Genomic DNA, 24787 nt, shown 5'->3' on the forward strand with positions numbered 1-24787 from the left:
AAAAGCTAACGCCAGCATCTTTACCTGTAAAAGCTTATTTATTTACAAAATATACCAGTTTTAGCTTTGACATTTATTCTGAACAGTCAGTAATATATAATAAAATCACAGTAATATATAATAAAATCAATCCATCTAAAATGAGTACTACAGTAACATCACAAATGCTGAATTCTTTTTTGCTGTCTTGCAGAAATTCAGAGACCCTGGAGCTTGCTGAAAATACCAAACAAAACCAGTATTTAGTTTTTTTAAATAAGCACACAATAAATAACACATGATTCCATTTCTTGATCTATGAAAGACTTGATGATTTTTTTTTTTAACTATTTAAAGACTTAAATACCACGACAAAGCTTTGTGGTATATTTTCTATATTCCAGTATAGGTCACATGGGTATTACCAGTATCGTTTATCAAGTCCCTTATATTGGGGCATTATATACCCATTTAAGAAAAACAAAGCTTCTACAACAAGGCATGAAATTGAATCAGAGAGACAGACAAGATAAATTTGCACTCTTCCCACTGGGTTCCACCATGGTGATTACAAACTGAGGCTAAATTTCATCACAGTTATAAGCCCTTTGATACTTTTTATTTTATTTATGTTGCAGTTGATCTTTTTTTCAATCACTGGAAGACCACAGTTGGAATGAATTAGCACAGATTAAGCACAGAAATCAAAGCATTAAAGTGTCTTGTTGGCTTAACTATAACCATAAAATGAACCAAAAATTGTCCCTAAGTGTAATTAACCGAAGTAACAAACACTTCCTCCAGAATCAAATTTATTTCCCAGCTGGGTCTCAGTTGTTGAACAGTATATAGTACAGTAAATCTTTCCTTTTACTTTTGAATTTTTGGATCATGCTTCTCATCACATTATTATTTGACTGAAATTTCTAAATGTATTATTTATTATATCTAATTTATTATTTCTAAATTTATTTTCATTTATAAAATTTATATTTATTATTAATTCTAGGCATCTGGATTTCTTACACTGCATATGTATGAAGCATAACAGCCTATGTTAAGTGCTAGAACATTTACTCTATTTATATAATTGATTTTCTGTGTCCCTCCTGAGAATTAGAAAGTCAACAAATAAAAAGATATTTCCTTAAAACAAGAAACTGAACATATTTACCTGTCTTCAACTGTCTTGTTGGAGGGGTAGAATACCTTGAATGAAAAACCACTTCTTGGAAACGAACCCTGTAAGGAAAAATACACCACACTTGTATAAGGAAAATACCATACAAATAGTAAAAGACACACTTAAACGTAGCTGCACTCCCTTTGGCAGTTGACCACCCACTAATTTGCCTAATATTTAAATAATTCCACTCTGTAAATTAAATGCTATTTATAGAAATCCAGTACAATCTTATATTGGTAAAGCATAAGAAAATCTTACAGGATTTATGCAAAGGCAGTCAGTATTGGTGACAGTGAATGGGTCATATTTATCTGCAATCACGAGCATGTCTGGCACAGGATACACCCTCAAGGAGTAGTCATAGGCCCAGTACACAGGGCTAACGTAAAGCGGTAGTGGTGTCAGATGTCCTTGTGATAATATAGTCTTTACAAACTGCAAGATAAAAATACATTAAGTTAGTTAGCTGACTGTCCTGCAACAGTCACCTGCTGTTTGTTTCTTATACAAAGTCCTTTCTGCAACCTAACAGGCAGTATTTTAAGGTCACAATTTTTTATTTCACATAATGGCAGTCTGAATAAATTATATCACAGCTATTCCATTGATCAGACTCTCCAACAAACCACAGAATCTGCTCAGCTGTTCCTCAAACCCAGGAAGTACCAACACTGCTACAAGTTTTATTTTGTGTTTTCTTTCTCGGGGCTTCTGTTTTATTTCCTCACAATACCAGTTCACCACAAGATCCACACTTAAACACAGCTTTTTCCCTGAACTGGGGCTTCCAGTTCCCTAACAATTTCCATTCCCTTGTCTGGTGTTCTGGGAGCTGCCCTGCTCCAGACACCACCTGGACTCTGGAACTCCCTTCCTTCAGCAGATTCCAGCCAAGGTGTCTTGGCTCTTGAAGCTCTCTGCTCAGGTCCCTTGAAAACTTTTATTATCTCTAATCAATCACATAGGTGCAAATGGGTCCCATTTCCCCAAAAGAGTCAAAATCACTACAGCAACTTGGTGAAAAGGTCTGCTGGTGAAAGAAGAATGACACACAAAGCATATGCCCAGTTATTCCACTAACACTGTAGGAGGCCTAAAGACATTATTAATTTCTCTCCCATTCATCTTTTTACACTGATGGTATAATTAAATAATTAATGATATAGGCAGAAAAGGCAGAGGAAAACTAAAGTATGCAAAAGCGGCCCAATATCTCTAGCTGCAGATACTGGAAAATAAGTGTTGCAATAAGTAATTCTAAGTTTTCTTCATGATTTCTTCCTCTCCTAACATGAGAAAGAAGGCTTCTGGTGTATACAAGCATGTGTGCAAACACATGCACACAGAGAACAGGTGCATCAGTACCCACAGATGGTTCCCCACACTCACAAAAATAGCAGCACTGCTGTGATGGAGACGGGGAAGAAAGAGTTAAGAGGAAGTTACCAAGTCAAAAACAAACTATAAAACAAATAGAAACGGACTCAGTCACTGCAATGAGCCAGTATTGCCCAATCACTCTGATTCAATTATATCAATAAGTCCTATCAACTCTTGCTGTGCATTCATTAACTAGAATCATAACTCAAAGTGCTGCGGAGATTAATCAAAAGCAAGGTTAAGACCTCAAGTGAGAAATCAGAGGAAGCAGATGACCTTTCAAAACAGTGACATGCTGCTTTAGTGCAAATGTCACTGTTTAATTGATCAAGACTCAAAAAGTAATTTGTCCTAAACCTTCCCTTTAGTAATCAATGTTTCTTGGTACAACGTTCATTGCTGGTGCATACCCACCAACAGTCAGCTGCTAGCAAGTTCTGAGTTCAAGGGTGCCTGCAGTGGGACAGTCAGAATGAATCAACACCATCAATCGGTATCATAGTTTCAGTTATTTTACTATGAAGATGTAAATGAAAGTAAGAATACTCTATTTCTAGATCTATCTTTACAATTCTTTCATCAAACTCAGTTACTCTTACAAGACTTCGCAAAGGAGTATGTGTTAAAGGAGTATGCAGCCCAGAGCACCCTAAATTCAGACCAGCTGATCCACAGAAAAAGTCAGAGAGACCTTAGCAAGAAGTGCTGAACACAACTCACTTACATGGTTAGGAATATCCATGTTGCTGCTAGGGAAGCGGACACAGTTTCTGCACATTTTGTTTACCAAATCTTCACGAAAGATAATTATTTCTTGTGTGCAATATTGAATCCTAAATAGCAAACGTTAATGAAGTTAAATGAATTGGAATGAAACAATAAAAGATGAGGATCTGTATTAGAAAGTTGATCTTCTCCCTCTAATTTACAGCAAAACGAAAAAGTACATTTCAATTAAAATACTTCTTCCCGATCTTCCCTTCATTCCCTCCACATTCAGAAAAACATGATGCACTTGAGCAGGTTTTTTATACTCTTATCAAACTTTTAGCACTACTTCCAAACCATCTTATTAAAAGTATATGCATAGACTATTTTATTTCACAGTAAATGAAAGTATATGAACTTTCATCACTAATGCATTCATGTATTAATGTATTTAAAACCAGTTACAATTAATGCAAGTGAGGAATTAAAATAATTTGGAAAATTTAACACCATTACATCTACACTCAAATTAGTCATTCAGTAAAAGAGCATGAACAATAGCAGAAAGTTAGACTGTTACCTGCAAGGATTTGTGGTGAAAAATGAAAATGGCACCAACTGTCTGAATTCATGAGTGATACTTTCAGCCAGAGGAGGTCTAAAATAAATAGCAACAGATAAAGCAGCTAAGACTCTTATCTTCTTTAACTATTTAACTCAGTATCTTAAAATTTGAAAAAATAGTGTAGCAAACTGACCGTGGTAAAATAGAACCAGGACCCGGGTCTTCAGGGCCAGGAACAAACACAAATCGGCTACTGTAAGAAGTTCAATGTATCGCTTTTAGTTAAAACAATTCTAGAAGTATCCAAGTTTAGGTCATATACTGCCATTACTCCACAGATGCATGTAAGCAAGCTATTCTGGAGCAGAGATGAGAGCTCTTCCTAACCTTTGAACTGCATAAATCGCAGCTAAAGCGTAAGATACATATTCACTCCTCACTAAAGAAGTGGAGGAACTCTAGAAACTGCTCACCGTGAAAGGAAGACTGAGTGTGGGAAGGGGGTAGGAGCAAAAGCACAGCTTGGCTCAGGACTCAGCAGTAACAGGCTCCGTGATCCCCTACATGAAACCCAGATTACCCAGCAGCGTGCACCGAGAGAGCTCCACCATGACACACAGCAGAGGAGCAGCACAGGGGACACGCTTGCTTAGAGCTCACAAAGAATTCAAGAGCCTTGGGTTGGCCATTCCCGCTTGAGGGGCCCATTTGATTAACTACCTCTGCTTAGGAGCTACTGTTATGAATTTGCAGTGTCAGAAGCCAGAAAGGATAAGCCTGGCTCTCTCCCTGTTTGTCTTTCCTTCATATATTCAGACTCCCATAGGAATGGTATAGTCCTCCATGCCTGCAATGGGGCTTCCTCAGAGCTGAGATGCAAGAAGATTTGAATATAAGACTCCTTTGCAGGATTGCATTGCTTTGGTTAGTTCTCAAACTAATGGCTGTGGAGAACCGTGTATGCAGTCATGGGAAGGTAGAAAGGAGATGGCGCCCTGTCTGGTCAGCGTTTCAGATGACATCTTCTGGGGCTGGTACAGTTTGAAAGCCTGTAGTTGCTCCTAGCAGCATGAGCACTTGAACATTAGTTTATAAAGGAGCACAGTACAGGCAGAACCTGTTGATTTCAAGGGAGCTGCAGAAAAACAAAGGTTCACCTAAATAGCACTTTCTGGGAATCAGGCTCCAGAGATTAACAGCTTCACGTTTGCTCATTCAATAGCTGCTTGCATTACCAAGACATTCTAGATATAATCAAAACCTTATACTGCTCCCAAAATAATTGTATAGGCCTGTTACAAGACTAGCTTGCTATCTGATCATAGCTGGTTCACAGTAATTGGGGAACATGAGATCTGTTAGTTTCTTAAAGTAATTCAATTAAAGCTTTTCACAAAATAAACAACTTTCCCATTTCATAGCATTTTGCCGCGTACCTTTTATGAATGCTGGGATATTCACATATTATATCTGCAAGTGCCTTCAAAGAACCTAGAGTCAGAAAAAAAATCTATGATACAACACCTGGTTAGACAATAAGCACACATTATATGAATCACCTGTGTATTTTAATACATCAAAAAGGTGTTACTCAGAAAATATGGGTTTATTTTCTGCTCTCTTAAATTGTTTTGCCATCACTATTTTAATACACTGCATGTGTCTGACTACAAACGCTTCCCTACCTTTCAGTGACTGAATTTGATTTTTTCCATATGGTGCAGATGAAAAATTTCCACAAAAGAAAAAGCAGGTTGGAGGTGCAGAGGAATAACCTGAGAAAAAAGAGTATCTGTGAGTGTAACATCCATCCACTTCAGTATCTTTCATCATTCAGCCTCCAGTGCATTTCATGAAAAGCAGAAACTGGAACAGCGCTTCAAGCTCTGCTGCTATTAATACAGCTGAACCATCTTCTTCACGCAGGCTTTAGGTAGCTTAAGAAGGATGATGGCAATGCACAAATCTCACTCCGAGGAAGCCCTCCATTATCTGCAGGAACAGCTACAGGCCCAGTTCCAACAACACTGTCTGCGTGTATCCAACTAACTACTGACCCGGTCATATAATTACACCAAGTACAATTATAATAAATAATGCAATTTAAAGACACATTCTTTCCTTAAAGAGAAAAACAGCAGGTGGGTAGCAAGCGGGATTATTATTAAACTCCAGCCATCATTCCAGTTCAAAGGCTCTTCTAACACTTAATTCAGTCTTTAGGATTATAAAGCAACAGTAACTAGAGCTGCCTGAGCATTTTAAGAATCTGATGAATCCTCAAAATACTACTAATCACATAGAAACACATGCTTTATAGCAACCAGTAGTAAAAGAAACCCAATCCCCATCTCTACAACAAACATAAAAATATTTACTCAGGCATTCATCTCATGCTCCGAGCTACATTCCAGTTCCCTAATATGCTGTCCCAGACTTAGATTTACTCCACTGTTTTTCAGTTCAGTTGACAAATAGGGCAGAATTATTTATACCAGAGAAATGGCTAATCAATGTTCCTTTTCCTTGCTATTACTCTCAGCTATGATTTTTAGTCTAAAATTGAAGTTTATTACTTGTCTATAAAAAACCCCCCACCATCTTGGAATACTAAGTGTAATATGTGCATCCTTGCCAGTTCAATTTAACCTCACCGACCAAGGTCTCTTTATTACTTCAACATATGCAATCTTAGGTCAGGTTCAGTTTACTTCAAGGATCTTGCCAACTTTTGTCAAGAGATTGAATTGGTTTTGTAACTTCTCTACTAGTGTGATAATTTGTGTCCAATTTTCTTTAAATGAGTAGCAGTTTTCCACCCTTAATTTTATGGGTTTTGTTTGTTTTCTTTTTAAAGCAGCCACCCTCTCACACTTTCTACCTAAGACAGACAGGACAAGCTGTTCCAAGTGTTCTGGAATACAAAGAAGCAATTCACAGATCTCACAGATGCTTGCTATCCAAATGCTGTCAACATTACCAATGCAATGATGTATGGAAGAAACAGCTCATATTTTAAGAATAAATCACAACAAGTTTTCATTGGTAAAACCAGAAAGCAGTTAAGAGAGAGTGCTGGTCTCTAATGAAGTAAGAAATTTTCTTTAAACCAAGCTTAGGAAGAACTTCCATAAATAAGTGAAACATTCTTGTCACATCACATAAAAGGGCTACTCTCCAAAACAATATGGTACTAACTGATTTATGAAAAGGAAGTGTCAGTTTGCAAAAATATAATATAACACAATTTTTAAAACTGTTACAGAGAGATCCAAAAGAAATACAGTAGTAGCCAAGAAATGCAATAGCCATCACTAAAAGAGTGAGACTTCAGTGGTTTTGGGCTTGGGTTCAGTGGGGTCCTATAAAAAAAATGCAACAGCTGGGCTTATTCTAGCTTTCTCAAAACAGAAGTTTGTCAAAAGAACACAACATAGTAATACCAGAACTCTTGAAAATTGTTGCCCAACTCTTTTGTTTAAAAATATGTAAAAAGGCACACAAACCATTATTTCACAAGAAAGCACATTTAGATCATAGTTTGACAATAAAGTCGGCCTAACACTTAGCTGCTGCTAAAAGGGGCAGTCCTGCTCTCAGTTGTACACTGTCCAGCCTCTCCTGCATGAACAGCGGTGCTCAGGCGAGCAATCACACAATAAACAGTTCAGAAAGCTGAACCAGCATAAAGTTAATTCCCCAACAAGGCAGTTTGTTTTCTGCTGGGATGGTTTGCTGAACTGGCTCACCTTGCGGTCAAAGTTCTCAGCCCACACCAGGGAGGGGACAGGAACACCCAGCCACAGCAGGGGACAAGGACAAAGCAGTTCCCACCTACCTGAAAACATTGTTTGAAGCTTTTCTAGTACTTCTGCTTGGTCCAGCCATACATCGGAAACAAATACAAACATGGCATCTTCATTTTCATCCTCCAGCTGTTTCAGTTTTGCAGAAGCCTTTACTGAAGCTGAAGACGGCCCTCCAAAGAAGTTTACATTTCCATAGTAGGCTCTACATTATTAAAATATTTAGGTTAATTCTGTTCGCTTCCTAAATCATTACTAGGTTTCATTAGGGCTCATTTGAACCATTTTGATTATTACTATGAACGATAGCTCAGATAGTATCAGTAATCATTTCATGTTTCATGGAGAAACTAATGAAGAGAAATGGCAGTCATCCAGATATAAAACACAGGTGTGCCCTGCCAGAATTTAACAGATCATCTCAGGGTAGTATTTATCCTGCGTTCTCTCCCATATTCATTCCTTGAGCAACATATGCACCCCTTTTTCTTATTTCCATATAATAGTTGCCTAGTCTTACAACTCAAAATGGTGTATATCACAATTATTAATAATATGCAGAACCCAGTGGCCTTTGGGAGGGTTTCTTCTGCTAAGATTATGGGCTTTAGCTACCGTCCAAGTGAACTGGCGAGTCACAGCATTGCCTATCTTCCTAACATGGTATTTATCTTGAAGCGTTTGGTGAGGCAAAAGATTTGCATATTTAATGTCACAGAAATTAAAAAATACTAATGCTATTACTTGAAAGTCATAACAAAATACACAGAGTGAGGTTGGCAAAAGTCAGGTTTATACCTAGTGGTAGCAGAAGGCTCAGTAGGCGGAAATCCAAAAGCGTTCACATGAAAAACTTCATCTTCATACCAACCTAAGACATTTTTCAACAACAAAACACCCTTTAGTTTTTCTAATAACATCATGTCCTAGACATTAGTCAGAGAGTTGGCAGCTGTGCTATATAGCTAGTCTAGCTAGTCCCAGCCTCCATCAATCCCGCTCTTGTGATAGCCCCACTGTTTGGTGGTGAACCAGACCAGGGAACTCTCTGGCTGAAAAACAGGCTGAGCAAGAAACTTAGCTATTTTTCACCCCAGTCGTTTCTTAGAGTGGTTTTATTGTACAGCCACAAAAACAATCATCTCAATCCAGCTGAAGGAGAATGTAGGGGAACAGGAACCATTTTTACAGGCCTTGCCTTGAATGAAGTCTACATCAAACTGCATCCTTTCTCAAGAACTGTTCCTTCTGTTAAAAGTAATAGAGTGATACTTGTCCCTACTACCATTCTTGCTCTTAACTTCTATTTAGTTTATTTCACAAATTTTAAACACAAGATACATTATTAGAAAATAAACTGGGATTATGAAAATTGCAGAGTAAAATCCTACAAACGTTGCTGTCCATCATTTTGCTAAAACACATCCAAGACTCCAAAATTGTAAGCTCTCACATCATCTTAATGAGAAGTCTCATCAAAGACTCTGAAGGACTGAAGCTTCGCCATCAAAAAGCAGCATTTTCTGATTGTTAAATCATACTGTTCAGTTATTCTAGTCTGTCTTGCTAATCTAGCCATATCTTCTCCAGGCATGTTGCAGCCAGGCTAACTGAGGCCAATCCTCAAAGCTGCTAGAGATGCTCAGATCTCATTGACATTACTGAAAACCAGAGCTCTGTCTCTGCCTCCAGAGCCCACGAGATAACAATAGAGCAGGAAAGATCCAAGTTTAGGGCCAAAAATCTCAGTCACCAATGTGAGACTTATCTCTTTAGCCAAATCTAGCAGACATGTAATTGCAGCAACAGACCAAGCACAGAATAATTTATTACAAATTAGGAAAAATATTCTGCTTTACCTTCTGCCAAAACAAAGCACGATTCAGTATATAAACCACTGTGAAACTGGTACAGAACGGTTAAGAAATATATTATTCTTAGATCAGGACTCTGAAATTGGTTTTATGAAGTTTGTTTTCCAGCTGGTGGTGTAATACATTTGGACACTACCGAAAGTTCATAGGCTGTCTTAAGAGTCAGGCGATCACCTGGTAGCTAAGCAGTTAGCTCATAAGCAGCACAGAAACAGGTACACGCTCTGCTTCCACTAGGAGGAATATTAACCTTGTCCTAGCAGTCTCCATGAAAGGGCACTGAGCTGCAGCAACCCAGTAATTTGCAAAAGAGAAAAAGAAAAGATGGGGCTGCAATTTTCTATTTAAAAAGGTAAATATTTAATTATTTATTCATTCAATCTGAATGAATCTCCAGGTCTATAGGGCATTTCTTCAAGTTTTAAATCACAAATAAAGGATATTGCTTTACTAAGGTCTAGCTGGACAACTCCTGTAGGATCTTCTAGGAAGAATTTCCCCTAAAAAACAGGAAAAAAATTAATAAAGTAAAACACATCCAAACACATAAATGCTTTAATCAGAAGCATCTATCAATCAGCATCTAGAAAAGGTTTAGCCAAGCGTTTACTGTTATAAGCTCAGAGCATAGTGGCAGAACAAAAAACAATGTAGTTTATAGTAACTATATTTTAGCAGCTTCACTTAGATAGGCTGCAATTTTGATTGCTGGTGCACCTCTCCTCTACAACCATGGTCAAATGCAATGGCAAGTCCAAAAACTGTTTTGGAGGCTCCAGGGTTCAAAACTGAGGTACAGCTAGAAAACGTAACTGGTTCTGGTTATTGACATAAAGCATTACAAAATTCTGTACTCTGAAGAGTAAGGCATTTTCCCTTATGTACTAGCATCGACAGCTCATGAAAAAGTCTCTTTTTAGGGAATGGATCTTGAACCATTGGCCACTGCTATGGGTTTTGCCATCAACTTATATGAACAGGATAAAGTGATGAGAAATTTAAACCACCTCATTTTCTAATATATTATAATGCAGAATGTATGGTGACCTAGATATCCCACAACAAAAAGCAACCTACCTCCTTGAGCTGAGTTATCATCCCAAGGACAATCACTTCCCCCACTTTAGCTGTATTGCCCAATAGAGTTTCTACTGTTTTAAGCTGGAATCAAAGGCAAAGAATTAAGTAATAATTCAATCAAACTCTCCAAATACCTATTCTTAAGCAATAAAGACAGAGCACTGCACAGTGCATATTTTCATATAAATACACAAATGAGCTATGGCAATATTCAGGCTTATTAGAAAAATCAGGGATACATTTCTGAATGTCAAATGCAGCAGTTTTGGAAAAGATTTCCAGTAATGGCTGCTAGCATAGAGAACTGCTCAGCAAGTAAATATTTATTGTGGGTTGTTTTTTTTTTTTTGGCTTACAAGTGGATTAAAACTGATAAAAGAACAGTGGTAAATTCTGCTCTTGCATCAGAATGTCAATTGTAATAACACAGGCTCCTTGGGAGGATCCAGTCTGAACCACAAGGCCAGCCTGCATTCGCCCAATACCACTAATTACTTTTACTGAAGAAGCTCAGATGGATGAAGAGGAACTCTCCAGGGTAACGACAGGTGATACAACACAACATGCTGTCTGCCATTCCTGGACAAACTTATTTTGGTCTGTCAAGCTGCAGTTGAGAGAAACAATCCTCTTACAATACCAGCATAAAAAATGCATATGCCAACGCTGACAGGGAGGACAGGAAGCAGTCAAGAGAGAAAGATGCCTATAAAGTCCGGATGGAGATGCAAGCTCAGTTCAACAAAGATCAGTTGTTTTTTCTACATGACGGTAGGCTGTGAACAGGCAAGCTGAGCAAAGCAAGAGCAGTCATTTGGTACCCAGTGACAAACATACACATAGAATCTTTTTTAACGTATAATAATTATATAATATGGAGAGATCATCTGAGAAAGCTGTGATGGGAACAGAGCAGACTGTCATGACCTTATTCAGTTCTGTGTTTGTGGATTTAGTGCTTATGAAAGAAAGAAGCAGGAAAAAATATCCCCAAATGAAGGGAAGCAAAGCGTAGTAAGGTGATCAGCTATTGTACTTCTGCCTCAGGAAGCCACACTTCTTGTAGACTTTATAGCTGCTTTTGAGTGCCTTGGTCATCATGCTGATCTGAGCCAAATAACTGCATTTTTGACACTACAACTAAAAATGATAGAAAATAACTCATTTTCATTGATTACCCATACTGGATGTAAAAATAAGTTGTCATTGAAGAACTATTACTGCATTAAAGTATAACTCCTGGTACAATTCCCTTTGAGGAAAAAAACTGATTTTTTTTTTACCTGAAATTTGCTCCTACTGTCATCAGGATGAACAACGACTGCTGAAGGAGTAAACAACTCATGTCTATGAGTCCTCTGCAGAAACCAAAATTGAAGTAATCAGTTTAAAAAAAAAGAAGTGCTGTCAAAAAGACAGTTCATTATAACCACTATACAAAATGCTTTTTTTCAAGTTCTCTTACTCTCCTTTACGCAGTAACTTTTGATTTGTTGAGCATGATCAGTTCTTTTGGCTAGGATTTTTTAAAATAATAGGAGTATGCAACACTTTAACACATAAACTGCAGAGAGTATGAAGAAAATGCGTTTTAGAAGTTTTCACTTCTTTCAATGTTTTTTACGCAGTCTGAAAGCCTCCTCTTGGAACAAACACATTGCTCTCAGTTCGTATAACGTGAGCAGTAATTAATGACATTGGCAGCCCTCACCCACAGAGTGACCTGAACCTTCACTTTTCTGGAGGTCTGCAAAGAATAAATACGATAATCAAACACAAAACCTCTACAACGGAGAGCCTATATAAAGCTGTCAGATAAAGAGGTGCAATAGCACAATACAGGCTAGGAAAAGAGGAGGCCTCAGGATACCAGTATGCTCTGTTGACATGCTATTCGTATGCTTCACCCACAGCTTGGGTCAGGGGCTGCGCACAGGCAGTTAGCTCTGCATGGTAACTGCCGGCACGGAGCACGACCTGGCCTGTGGACCAGCCCACTGACACCAGCGGTTAGCGCAAGCACCTGACAAACATTTAACAGGTCGGCTGATCAGCCATCCGCTCCCCATCCCAGCCCTGATCACGCCGCGCTGCACAACAGAGGCAGGCAGCGTGCAGCAGGCAGTAAGCAGGTGGGTAACCGTGGGATCCAATTTGTGGAGTGAGTGGAAGAAAGGAAAGCAGAGGGCTGAGGCACTGTCGTGAGGGATGATCAGACAGCGAGTGCTGCAGCACTGACTCATCCTGGCTGTGTGCACAGACGGGTCTGGAGCCACTACCTGCAGGTCCTGTAAACACCTGCAGCTCCCGCCACAGTGGTGCAGAGCAAGGCATGTTGGGGAGCTCTGTTCCGGAGCTGCTCACAAGAGAGCACAACATACATGCGGCACCAAGAGATGACAACAAGTGGCTGGCTATTTCGGAGCATTTTGAAAAATGGAAAAGGAATAAATTAAATAAACTAGAAGCAAACTTGAATGCTTCAAGGACAGCCTAAATGAGAGCTTCCCAGGGCTGCAGGTTTATATCATCTCAACAAGCACTACACGCAATGACATGCTAGTTAACATAGCACAGAAATAGCCTGCAGGAGACACAAGAGCAAGACACGTAAAATATCTAATCCTCTTTTATGACATGATGCTAAAATATAGAAACAGAAGTATCCATAATGTTGTACAGTGTCAATCGAGAGGGCTGATAAAACTTAGTACAGATCTTATGCTAACTCAGATTTCACTTAAACTGTAGCTCACACAAGCACCTCAGCACAAAACACTGGTGTACACTTGTCCAAGAACATAAAAGAATAGCATTTTGTTCTTGCCTTTTGTGAAACAAAGCAAAACTTTTTCTGACCTGTTGTAAGATGGAGTAGCGTTCACGAAATAACTCGGCTTTATCTCTGGCAGTTCCAAATAAATTTGGTACAGGAATGTTGGTCATTGACAGACTGCGAAAAGTTTAACAAAATCATGATAGGTAGGTTACATACCCAATAACGATTTGTCAATCTTAAAGTTGTAGGAAGTTCCAAAAGCTACAGTACTACTGCATAATTTATTTATTCAGAAAGGAAGATTTCTGCTAGTGATGCTGTGTCTATTCGTTCTAAAGGCGACATCCATTTCCTTTCCCTCTAACTCACAGTCCTCAAGATCTATCTTTCCATGCTATGCTTTCTATGCTAGAAAACGAGCTGCATGTTACAAGAAGGTAGGTGCAACCCTTCACAACGAACCGCAATCCATTCCACAGCTAAGCTTTTTGAAAGCACAGCCTCTTTTTGGCTTGGCATCTTTGTCTGGGCTACTTGCTGTTAAAGGTAAATTCTTTAGCTAGGAAAATACTTACAGCCAATACTTGCAGCTACTTCTCCCTTTTTCCAACTATGGAATCGCCTGTAGCTGCTAACTTTTCTTTTTTAAAAACATTCTGTAACTCTCTTTAGAAAGCCCTAGGACTTCTGGGAGTTGTAAGCTACAGTCTCAGAAATAAATACAGGCAACTGACAGACCAAATTTATTTAAAAAATTAAACAGCCAAATACAAAAAAGAACAAACACAAAACTTATTGGTACATGTCCTTAGCCTTACTCTCTCTTTTATTCATTGAATAGCATAAAAATGGTCTGAACATTTTTTATCTGATAAACGCCTAAGTTTCAGAGCTAGTAACGTCACAGGCACCACAGAATACACTGCCACAAGAGAAACAGATGACATGTTTGGGCTTCAAGCTATTGGACCAGGGAAAACCCAATGGCACATTTATTTATGAGCCATCATTTATCACAGAGCCTGCCTGGCTCTTTAGGGAGTATGAAACAAAATTATCTCTTTCTCACACAAGGCTCAAAAGAGGTGACCCAAGAGGGAAAGATTAGAAAACAGACATTTCAACATATAGAAATAGAGACTTAAAAAAAAAAAAAACAAGAAGTAGCTGAAAAAATATGCAAGACTTACGGTAAAAACTTCTTTCTTTCTGAGTTATAAATATAACGTGGAATATCGAAGGCCCCAATAATGTTGAAAACATTTTCTCTGAAATCAAAATATATTTACAGCATTATTTGAAGCAGAAGATACAAACACTAAGAAAACAAAACACCTGAATCAAACAGTATTGATTTTATTCACTATCACTGTGTGCCATCACCCTTTTTCCCTCTTCACTTTACCTATTGGCTATTATAGCACCTTCTAATTCAAAGAAAGAAACTCTTTAGAAATTTATTTAGAAATGAGAGAGGGACACTCTCCTCTTCCATTACCATCCTCCAATATCTTTTTTGACAATAGAACAGCTTTGGCATAGTTAACCTGAATACACTTAAACAATGGATGTACACTACTCTTCAGATTATTAATGGAGTTGTTATTATCTCCTTCTACTTACTGGTTCAGCTCTATCCACTGATGCCATTTGTTTCTCTCTTACTGTAATCAGATCAAATTCATCAGAGTAAATAAAAATTATCACATCAGCCTTCGCTAAGGCTTGCAAGCACAGGACATCCATCACTGCCTAACAGACAATGATGTCTTAGGCTTCAGAGAGCATTTCTAAGAAAACTTTGTCTTCAAGCTTTCCAGAACGGAGTTCAAGAGAATTTTAAGGCTGGCCCTGTGATCCTATTCCATTTAGAAGGACTCTGCACTGAGAAACTGTGCACACAGATTTCTATTCACTTTTGAAGCTTAAAATACATTACGTATATGAAGTGACACAAAGAAAGTCACACTCAAGCTGTCTGCACTGCAGAGATTGCAACAACTCTGAGAAAAGCCAAAAATAAATGTGCTTCACAATGAGGAACTGTGGGATCACAGTATCTAATTGACATGCTTAACAAACCATTTATTTTCACAATTTGCATTACAATGTCAATACACAAAGTAAAGATTAAAGAAAATACATTCATTATAGTCACAAATAAAGCTCTCAGAAGATCAAATAATTGCTCTCTGCTTAGTTATCGAAGAGCGAAAATCAATCATGGTTTTCAAAAAACAACCCTGCTATGCAAAAAGCAGAAACAAGCACCCTGGAGGAAAAGTCTTCCAAGCGCTTTCAGAAAAGAGGTATCTTATGAAAGACAGAAAAATAATGTTATATCAGTTTGATCTGGAGAAAAGGAAATAAACACACAGAAGCAACAAGTTTTCTCTAAAATGTCACTACTGGTTCATTTTATTGATTAATATTCATCTTGTATCCTACGTAACACATAACCATAGCATTTTAATTCCAGAATGTCAGCATTATATTTAGAATCCCCTACAGGCCTATCCATGAGAACAAATTTTCTAAGAAGGAACATTACTAACCTTCAAAAGGCAGTATCAGGAAGACAAAAGCACAAAGCAACTACTGCATGTGTAGCACTGCAGAAAGTGCCTGACATTTATTTCCCAAGAAGAAATAAGGGAATGCATACTAACTCCCATAAACATCATATAAAAAATAATTTCACCGTACACAGTTTCATCTAATGCTTGGCTACATTCTTGGACGGCTGCTTCCACCATGGATTGTTCAATCATATTAGATGACACTGAAAAGAACATTTCAAAGGATTAAAACTGCAGTCTGTGGAAAGTGATAAGTAAGAAAGTACGTAGGTCTCAATATTTTACAAAAATGGTTCAGTCACCTAAGAAGAATATACAACACAAATAAGCATATTTTCTAAAAGCTAATGACACGTACTGTTTTCTCTATCATTTTTTTACAAACAGATTATTTAATCTCCTTATCAGAAGGATGTATCTCCAAAAAAAATAACCCACACACATATTGTGCCCACCATTAATTCACTAAACATGGAGAACAAGATAATTATAGTTTATGTAAAGCTGCCAAATATACTACAAAAGTGTTAGATGTGAGCTTTCACATTCTGGAGGTTAATTTTGTTCCAGAACATTATCGCACAGATTGCTGTCATAAATAAGTATTCAAACAGTTTAACACAATCTTGGAGATAGGCACATTGGTGTCTTCATGGATGTTAAATTGATCATTGAAATTCAAAAACATTTTCTAAATACTAATGTTTTGCTGAATTTGAAGGAAAGACCAATGCGAAGATTCACAAAAGGACTTGGGCTTAGTGACAGTCAGTATTGCCAAGCCTGACTGCTGGGCTCCCCAAGCAGAAATCAGTATCCAAAAATCAGCACCGGAGTTCCCTATCCAGGGCATGGGATTTAAAACAAGAGTTTCCGAAAGATAGTGCTGAATTGCAGAGCGAAAAGGGCACTAAGTGAGCTAGAAGGAATCACATCAGGGACCAGCATGTCTGAATTGTACATCTACCCTCTTCTCAAACAACTCCCTGCAGTTAGCTGTACAGGACTGGAATTTATAGCACAAAATCCTGCCTTGGACAAGGCCAGCGTTAGAGAGTACGGTAACTACGGCTAACTACGTTGGTCCTAGAACTTCTTGTACTGGTTCGAATTTGTTCAAAAATGTTGATGAGTTAATCTGTACCACCAGGCTTTATGCTGGATCAGGACCAGCTCTCTACACTGCTTTTACGCTCTGTTTGATCAGCGCTCGGCTGTTTTCCCAAGGCTGATGTAAGAACATAAAGCCATCCTAACCTCTGTACTGGGTGCCCTAGCTAAACTGCACATATGGCAAGCACGTGTCCACCCTCGATCTAATTCAGTTTAGACAGGATAGGCTGAAAGGTTTCCCCAATTCATCTAAAGCCTAGCATTTAGATCATATTTTTATGTATTTGAATCTTCTCAGCAGGAAAATTAAACTGAGCCCAGGTTTCCTAGTTCTCATGAGTTCTGATCTGTAAACACACACATATGCCAGGTATCAGCACTGCCTTCTTGGTCATGTGCTTTAACTAAAGGTGCTGCAACTTAAATGTTTCGTGCTGTCAGGCTGTCAGGTGTGTTCTGAGCACCTCTCACTCAGGAGGAGGGACACTTTATCTGTGCCTCAGTCAAGCAGGGCATAATGCCCCAGTTTAGCAGGAGGCTGCCCCCATCACATTTCTCCTGCTGAGATGAAAAAGTTTCAGGCATGCTCAGAATGGTGGGGACCATGGGAACTTAACCAGCAAAAGCTCGACACTTCAGGTTTCTCATGTATTTATGGTTTTTCCAGGAGTTTTCTGGATTGCACTTTTGGACTTACTCATCTATGGACTCTGACAATGTGTCACACACCAAGCAGGTACAGCTTCTCCAGTGCTACAGTGCCCCAACTGTTATCAGCACCTTCTGTCCAGTGTTACTACCATAAGATTAGGTTGCTATAACAGAGCATCAACGTCTGCCTTACTGCTTCGGAGAAAATCCAGGTGCTGGTAAAACTCCATCCATAGTTGGTTTCAGTTAATATGCTGGACTGTCATACCGGTGCACTTACATCTGCTACTGCACTCTCTTCTTACAGTCACAGCTAACCTCCCAAGATTATAGCTGTCAACAACCCTTTCCCTTTTCTGGAGCTGGACTACAGAATATCACCTAAATTAATTTCTTTGGTTTATTTTAATACTTAAAATGATAGTTCCAGATGCAAAGATGCCCATACGAACTCAGGTGCTGTTCTGAGCTGGCACTGAAGAATTTTGCTGCTTGTGGTAAAGTCAGGAGGTACCAAGCTGCCAACATTTTAAATGGCAAAATTATACTACCTTTTGCTGATATGACAAACTTCAGTATTTAGCAAAACAAAAAGTCCACAAATACATTTATCATGATCAATGTGGTAGATTAGAACAACGCCTTAGTGCACAAGCTGCCAGCAACTTTGTCTAAATAACACTATAAGGGCAAGATAAAATTAGCAAGCTTAGGAAAAAACTGTTTACTTACAAGGCTGTTTTTCAACGGCATCAATGATGTTCTCAATTACATCTTCAAGCTCTACTTCATTGATGGACTGAAGCGCTTCAGTAAGATAGTTAATAGCATCCCTAATTTGAATGAAGAAAGTTAGCTCAAAAAGCAATTAATATTCACTAAAGTTTATAGAAACTATGATAATCTTGGCAGATGTGCACATAATCACTAAATGCCTCGTGATTAAAAAAGTAGAAACAATACTGTGTAACATCGCACTAGTTTAGCTCAAACAAAAAAAATCATCAGGAATCAAAAACATGGCATTTAAGTAGCAGGCAGAGAGAACCTCATTTTCATAGAAGCATAGAAAGATTCACGTTAGAAGGGACGTCGAAGGTCACCTGGTCCAGCCTTCTGCTCCGAGCAGGACTCAGGAGGTAGGTCACATTGCTCAGAGCCTTGTTCAGCCCAACTGGGAATGTCTCCGAGGACGGAGATCTCAGCCTCTCTGGGTCCTGTCCCAGCGCTTAGCTGTTCTCGTGTGAGCTGTTTTTTCACAGGATTATAGGAAAGTCCACAGTGGAAGGAACCTCTGGGATCATGTGGTCCAACCTTCTGTTGGAAGCGATGGCCTTAAATGACATTACCCAGGGCCCTGTCAAGCCAAGCCTTGAATATTTCCACTGAGGGAGATCCCACCTCTCCAGGCAACCTGTCCCAATGTTTAATGGTTCTTTCAGTGAATAGTTTTTTCTTTTTAACTCGTGCCTGTTGCCTCTTGTCCTGACACTGTGCATGCTTGTGGAGTACCTCCATCTTCTTTATAACCATCTTTTAGGTCTAGAAGACTGCACTTAGATCCCCCCCCCCAGCCTATCCTTCTCTAGGCAAAGCAGCCCAAATAAAAATGAGAATTAGGATAATACGTAAAGTGAGAATTAGGAATTTATTTCTTCCCTTGCCCTTAGACCACAGAGAAGCACTTAAAGATAACAACTTGATGATCAGCATCACCCATCGGCCAACCAAAAACAGCGTTTCTGTTCGCAGCGTCTCCGCGGCGGGAGCCAGCAGCCCTGAACTTGGGCTTCCAGCTAATGAAAGGACTAGGACGCTGGCCAGAACAACCACATCCCCTCCGCGCCAGAAACAAAATGGAACCAGGATTAAAACACGATCCTGAGGGGAAAAACACCAGGAGCAACAGGGCCCCTGGCAGCTCATAGATGGCGCCGCGAGTGGCGGGAAATCGCCTCAGGAGGGAGAGCGCGGGGCGGGGGGGTGGAGCCGCCGCCCCCCGCGGCCCGCCCGGTCCAGGTCCCGGCTCCGGTGCTCAGTCCCGGTCCCGGCCCCGCTACTCACGCGCGCAGCAGCAGCCCGCGCACCCGGAACGCGGCGCCCAGGCGGCGCCGCAGCCGCGGCGGCTCCATGACGGGCGGTTGGCGCCAAGCGCCGCCGCGCCGCCCCTCACCGACCCGGCCCGGCCCCGGGGCGGGCGCAGGCCGCGGCCCGGCCCCTGGACTCCCCGCCTGCCCGCGGGGCTCCCTCCGCGGCGCTGAGTTTAGCGGATTGTAAACTCTCAGCTCTGCTGCTGGTCCCCCCCGAGCAGTCACTGTCATCCCCCAGCACTGCGAGCCAGGGATGCCTTCCAGTCCGTCCTGTCTTTGCCAGCAAGCACATCTCTGTCCTCTCTTGTCTTCATGCGTACACATGGCCCCCAAAAAAGGCTGCAGGGATGTAAGGCCAGGTAAAAAAAAAAGTCAGACTATTTTCTATATTCTCAGCTGAGTCGTTTACAATCAATCCTCCTCATTCGGGAGGAAGCTCATGGGTGAAGCTGAATCTATTCTCTTTAGATGAAAAGCTACCATCTGACAGATCTCAAGTATTTTGGCAGGAAATATGGTCCCTTTTCCATTTCAGACACGCAGCTATCTTTTGGTGCAAATTATGAATCCAATGATTACATCAGATCTCCTATTTGCTACGATTGCTGCTTATTCTCTACAGAAAATCTAATTTTGGCATCTAGCTCACGTCTCATCTGGAAAAGGAAGGTCACCCTCTTCTAACAAAAGGAAAGCGTTTTATTTTGAGATATGGCCAAAGCCTGGAATATAAAGCACGCTCCTGCAGCATCCTGCTGTACGTGGGGTTTTGTTAGATTGCCGGAGCCTCCCACCGGAGATATAAAAGTATTTTAGCGTGAGCTGTGGACTCCTGCTCCACAAAGCCATCTGTCTCCTGCTCTGGAAGTTTTGCCCAGCTCTCTGCCTCCGCCGTCTGCCACAACTTCACCGGACATCGCAGTGCTGGAGACTCGGCACACGCTGGCGCGGCTTGGGAGCAGAGCAGGGTTGCCGTGCCGAGACAGGCTGGTGGATTGCAATCAGACGGCACCTCTACCTCGTGACAAAGGTGAATCGATGCAACCGTTTTGTTACGCCAAGCACGACAGAGATCTCATTTTCATGCCTGTCAGTGCTCCACTGGCAAAAGCCAAAGGCTGCTTTGCGCTGCTCCTCAGCCCTTCTGAGACATCACACTGTAGCTCTGTTTGATCTGTATGTTTGTACTGTAGAATTTGTCTGTTACCCTGTTTTTCTTAACTCTTTCAAATGCTTTTCCTGTGTTTTTAACCATCACCCCAATGCACCAGCAGCATTACATTTCTTCATTTTAATATTAGCAATCATTGTCAGGATTACTTAATGTCCTCCCTTCTAGCTCTAACGGAAGAAACACACGTCCCACTCGCACAAAAAAAATCTTTATAATTACTTTTTGAAGTCATTTTACATGGTGGCAGCATTCATTTCCCACAAGCTCCACTGGCACCTCCTTTCTGAAGAGCTGTACATTTTATTTTTAACTCCATTCGCTCTAACTGCACCCACAGTTCACCTGGAATCGACTGGGTTGTTGATGTAACAGCATAAGCACTAGCATGGCAGTGTAAGAGGCTACTGCTTTTCTAGCCTGCTGTTTAAGGGCAGACCAATATATAGCAAACACTGTATAATGAACCCTGTACTACTGGTGAGTGGAGCTCCCTCAAACAATGAGAAAAATATATATGGTTTGGGACGTGATGGCAGACGACCCACAGTTATTAGGCTGCTCGTTGGGGAGAGAGCCCCTTCCAGGAGGGCTGCGAGGGCCGCCCTCGCCAAGCACAGGCCCCGCTGCGGCAGTCCGGGCAGCGGGACGCCCCGGGGAACCCCCCCTGCCCCCGCCGGGCGCCTCCGGGCAGCCGCCGCCGCGGCTCCGCCGGCGCCGAGGGGAGGCGGCGGCGGCCCCTCACCCCGTGACGCCCCACACTTTGGACCCTCCTCGCTTCCCGTCCGCCTCGGGGGGGAGCGACCGGCGGCGAGCCGCAGCCTCTCCCGGAGGAGGCGGTGGCGGGACGCGAGCGCTGAGGCAGGCCAGCCGCTTCCTCCTCCTCCTCCCAAGATGGCGGCAGACTCCGCGGAGCAGTTCTGCGTGGCCGAGGAGCGGAGCGGCCACTGCGCCGTGGTGGACGGGAACTTTCTCTATGTGTGGGGGGGATACGTGGTAAGGCGGGAGGCGGCGGCCGGAGGGCTCCGGGGGCGAGGACGAGCGGGAGGCGGAGTGGGGAGAGCCGGCGGGGGGGGGGGGGGGCGAGGAACCGCGCGGCGGGGCCGGCGCGCCGCCGCCGCCGCTACAGGGGACGCCGCGCTAGGGAGCCCCGGAGAGGGAGGGGGAGCGGGGCGGTGTGGGGCTGCCCCACCGCCCTGCTCTGCCCGCGGCGCCCCCAGCCGCCCCCTCAGCTAGCGCTGCCCCTCAGCGGGCCGGGAGCCGAGCGCTGTTTACCTCAGCGCGGGCGCTGATTGGCCGGCGGCGGCGCGCGCGCCGGAGGGGCGGGCGCTTTAAATGGCGGCGGCGGCGCGCGCGGGATGTGGCTTTGGAACGGTTCAACGGTTGCTCTGAGGGGAAAGGCGCGCGCGCGGGAGTGGCCACCCCCCCACACGCGGGTCTTCGGCCCCTCCGGGTGTTTATCCTCCTCTGTCCCGCTTATCCTCTTCCCTGGGGATTAGTTCCTGAAACCGGCATCAATAGTATCCCCTTGTTTAGCTGCCTGCTGCCCCGTTTTCCATACTCTGCTTTATGCAGCGTATATTTGGGAAGGGTCCGTGGAGCCAGGTCGCTCCCTCTGTCCTACCAACAGGTACTTCATGTGTGTGCTGGGCTCAATATTTCTCTCGTCTCCCTCCCTTTGTGGGGGTGACAGCTATAATGCTGGGCTGTATTTTTTCAGTGATCCTTTTGTATCATTCACGCTCTTGCCTCTGAGTCCCCACATTTTTTAATTATTCTTAGTATTCTTTTTGTTAGACGCAGCATGTTTCCTCCCTCAGAAAGCAATTCTGTCATTTCTAAGATGTGCTGATGGTAGACTAGAACACATCTGCTTTTCTCCATCAAAGGACCACTGACAGTTCTGGTATAAATAAATCCTTATGACTCTTAGCTCTGGATGAGTTCAGTCTGAAAGAGAACTATTAATGGTACTCCAGTATCCGCAGCCAGTGCATGCTCTCCTCAGTCTGTGCGCATTGGCCCTAAAATGTGAAAGCAGGTAGCTGTGCTTTGTATTATTGCTGTTCTTGCTCAGGTTGAAAACATGTTGCTGAGAACATTTTCAGTATTTTGTATCTGTATTTTTCACAGGCTAAGGTAAGCTTTCACATGCGCAAAATGTGCCAAAAAAGTATAAGGATAAAAAAATGGGATAGAACTGGCAACTTGTGGCATTTGAAAAGAGTTACCCTATTCCTGAGCTTGATTCATTTGACAAGAAGGTTGTGTTGCCACAGGGGCAGCTGGTGACTACTGAAATACTGAAAATGCAAATACAAATAGTTGCAATACAAACCTTCATCTGTGGTAGGAAGCAAAGCAGCGTGGTTTGACTTGGCTGCCTTAGCCTGGTGTGCCTGCTGTAGCCTACTGCATGCTCCATTGCATGCCCATTCTTGCCTGATTCCAAACTAATGAAGCCGTAGGACACCCAGGAACTGCATCCTGTTAACTATTCCCAGAGCTTTTGTTTCCTTTGAATGTTGTGGGTAGGCATGTTTCTTGTGACTGCCAGTTATGTAAAGATTTCAAGACATTTTCTCTAGTGTCAAGGAGTTAGCCACTTCTAAAGAAAGCATGTTTAAATTAATGTGAATGATCTGTGATGTACAGGAAGATGTAGTGCTCCTTTCTGGCCTTAAACGCCATAATACTCTGTACAACTGTGCAATATCTAAATAACCAGAAGTATTTGGTGATCTTTTATGCTTTGGTCTTTGGAAACTAAGTCTGGATTGACTAGTGCATTATTTTCAAGGGCTTTCTAATGAAAAACCCTGGGTTTGGGAACAATCAAAACTAAGAATATGTCAAGTTTAGCAAATAAAACTGCTAAATGCATTTTTAGCAAGTTTACATTTTTACCTCTGTATAGTGTTATGAAAATCGTTAAGTTAGTGTTTAAATAGCACTTTACAGAGGTCAGTCAATTTACATTTTTAGTGTTGATGGTGGACTGCTGCCCATCTGACGTAGTCTTAGCATCAGTGTATTTGCTCAGAGCTTGTCAGACAAGTGCTTGGCCTCTCACCACTGAAATATCTAGATTCAGTTTAGCAGGTTTTTGCATGTTGTGAAAGCAGCAAGCTGTGTATAAGAGCAGAACCTACCCTATGAAAGGTACCCGGCAAAATAAACTGTACCAAACATAGCGCTTGCATGCCTGGTTGACACCTTTCAAATTGAGAAGGTAATAGTAAAGTATCATTTAAAAGCAAGTAATCAGTATCAGTAATTGAATTGTTAATCAGTAAATTAAATTTAACCTTTGTATTTAGCTTCTTTTGCTCATGCTCATTCCAATCTAGTTTTTTTTTTTTATTATTTACTGAGTGTGGCTGTTTATTCCCCAACAGAGTTTCAGTTCTTTCGGTCAATGACATTATTTTTATCCAGGCTGAGTTCTGCAGTTGTGTTCTTTCAGACTTCTTTTTGCCTGTTTGTTACCCTTCCTAATCATTATTTCACAAATCATTTTTCTTTCTTATATGGCCTCTGTTTGGGAGTCCTCATAGATCTGTTTTCCACAGAAGAATTAAGCTGTTTCTGCATGTTATGATATAGTGAAGCTCTTTTATACATGACATTGTGTTCTTTTAAACTCCTTTCTTTAGTCACTGCAAGTAACTTTTTTGTGTTTTTTTCAGTTATACTTGTCTGTGTTTTTTTCCCATTATGCCTAGAATGCCTCCTAATTAAAAGTATCTCCCAAAACAGAAAATAATGAGTTTTAATTCAGGAGCTTGAAATCTGGTCTATTTTATTTTACAACAAGCTGTTCTTG

General features: G+C 41.3%; 2 protein-coding genes across 3 annotated transcripts in view; one reads left to right on the forward strand and one right to left on the reverse strand.

Moving 5' to 3' along the window:
- Window positions 1–19: 19 nt before the first annotated feature.
- On the reverse strand, window positions 20–19879 carry POLE2 (DNA polymerase epsilon 2, accessory subunit). The gene is made up of 19 exons (XM_026117817.2): window positions 19765–19879; window positions 18433–18533; window positions 16064–16139; window positions 14548–14625; window positions 13438–13531; window positions 11862–11936; window positions 10576–10659; window positions 9942–9998; window positions 9484–9532; window positions 8423–8495; window positions 7657–7829; window positions 5504–5593; window positions 5255–5309; window positions 4012–4071; window positions 3834–3911; window positions 3270–3378; window positions 1424–1600; window positions 1154–1221; window positions 20–216 (listed from the first exon to the last, which is right to left on the reverse strand). Exons 1-19 carry the CDS (start codon window positions 19830–19832, stop codon window positions 198–200), a joined length of 1584 nt encoding a protein of 527 aa, XP_025973602.1. The 5' UTR covers window positions 19833–19879; the 3' UTR covers window positions 20–197.
- A 1828-nt stretch (window positions 19880–21707) lies between these two features.
- KLHDC1 (kelch domain containing 1) overlaps window positions 21708–24787 on the forward strand; it is a 31562-nt gene continuing 28482 nt past the window's right edge. Inside the window, exon 1 of one of the 2 annotated variants that reach the window (XM_064511800.1) lies at window positions 21708–21957. In XM_064511800.1, the coding sequence (XP_064367870.1) occupies window positions 21856–21957 (102 nt within the window). In that variant the 5' untranslated portion in view covers window positions 21708–21855. The remainder of the gene's footprint in view (window positions 21958–24787) is intronic. The other variant, XM_064511801.1, reaches the window with a different exon arrangement.

The sequence above is a fragment of the Dromaius novaehollandiae genome, chromosome 5, assembly GCF_036370855.1.
Source record: "Dromaius novaehollandiae isolate bDroNov1 chromosome 5, bDroNov1.hap1, whole genome shotgun sequence".
Lineage (NCBI taxonomy): Eukaryota > Metazoa > Chordata > Aves > Casuariiformes > Dromaiidae > Dromaius > Dromaius novaehollandiae.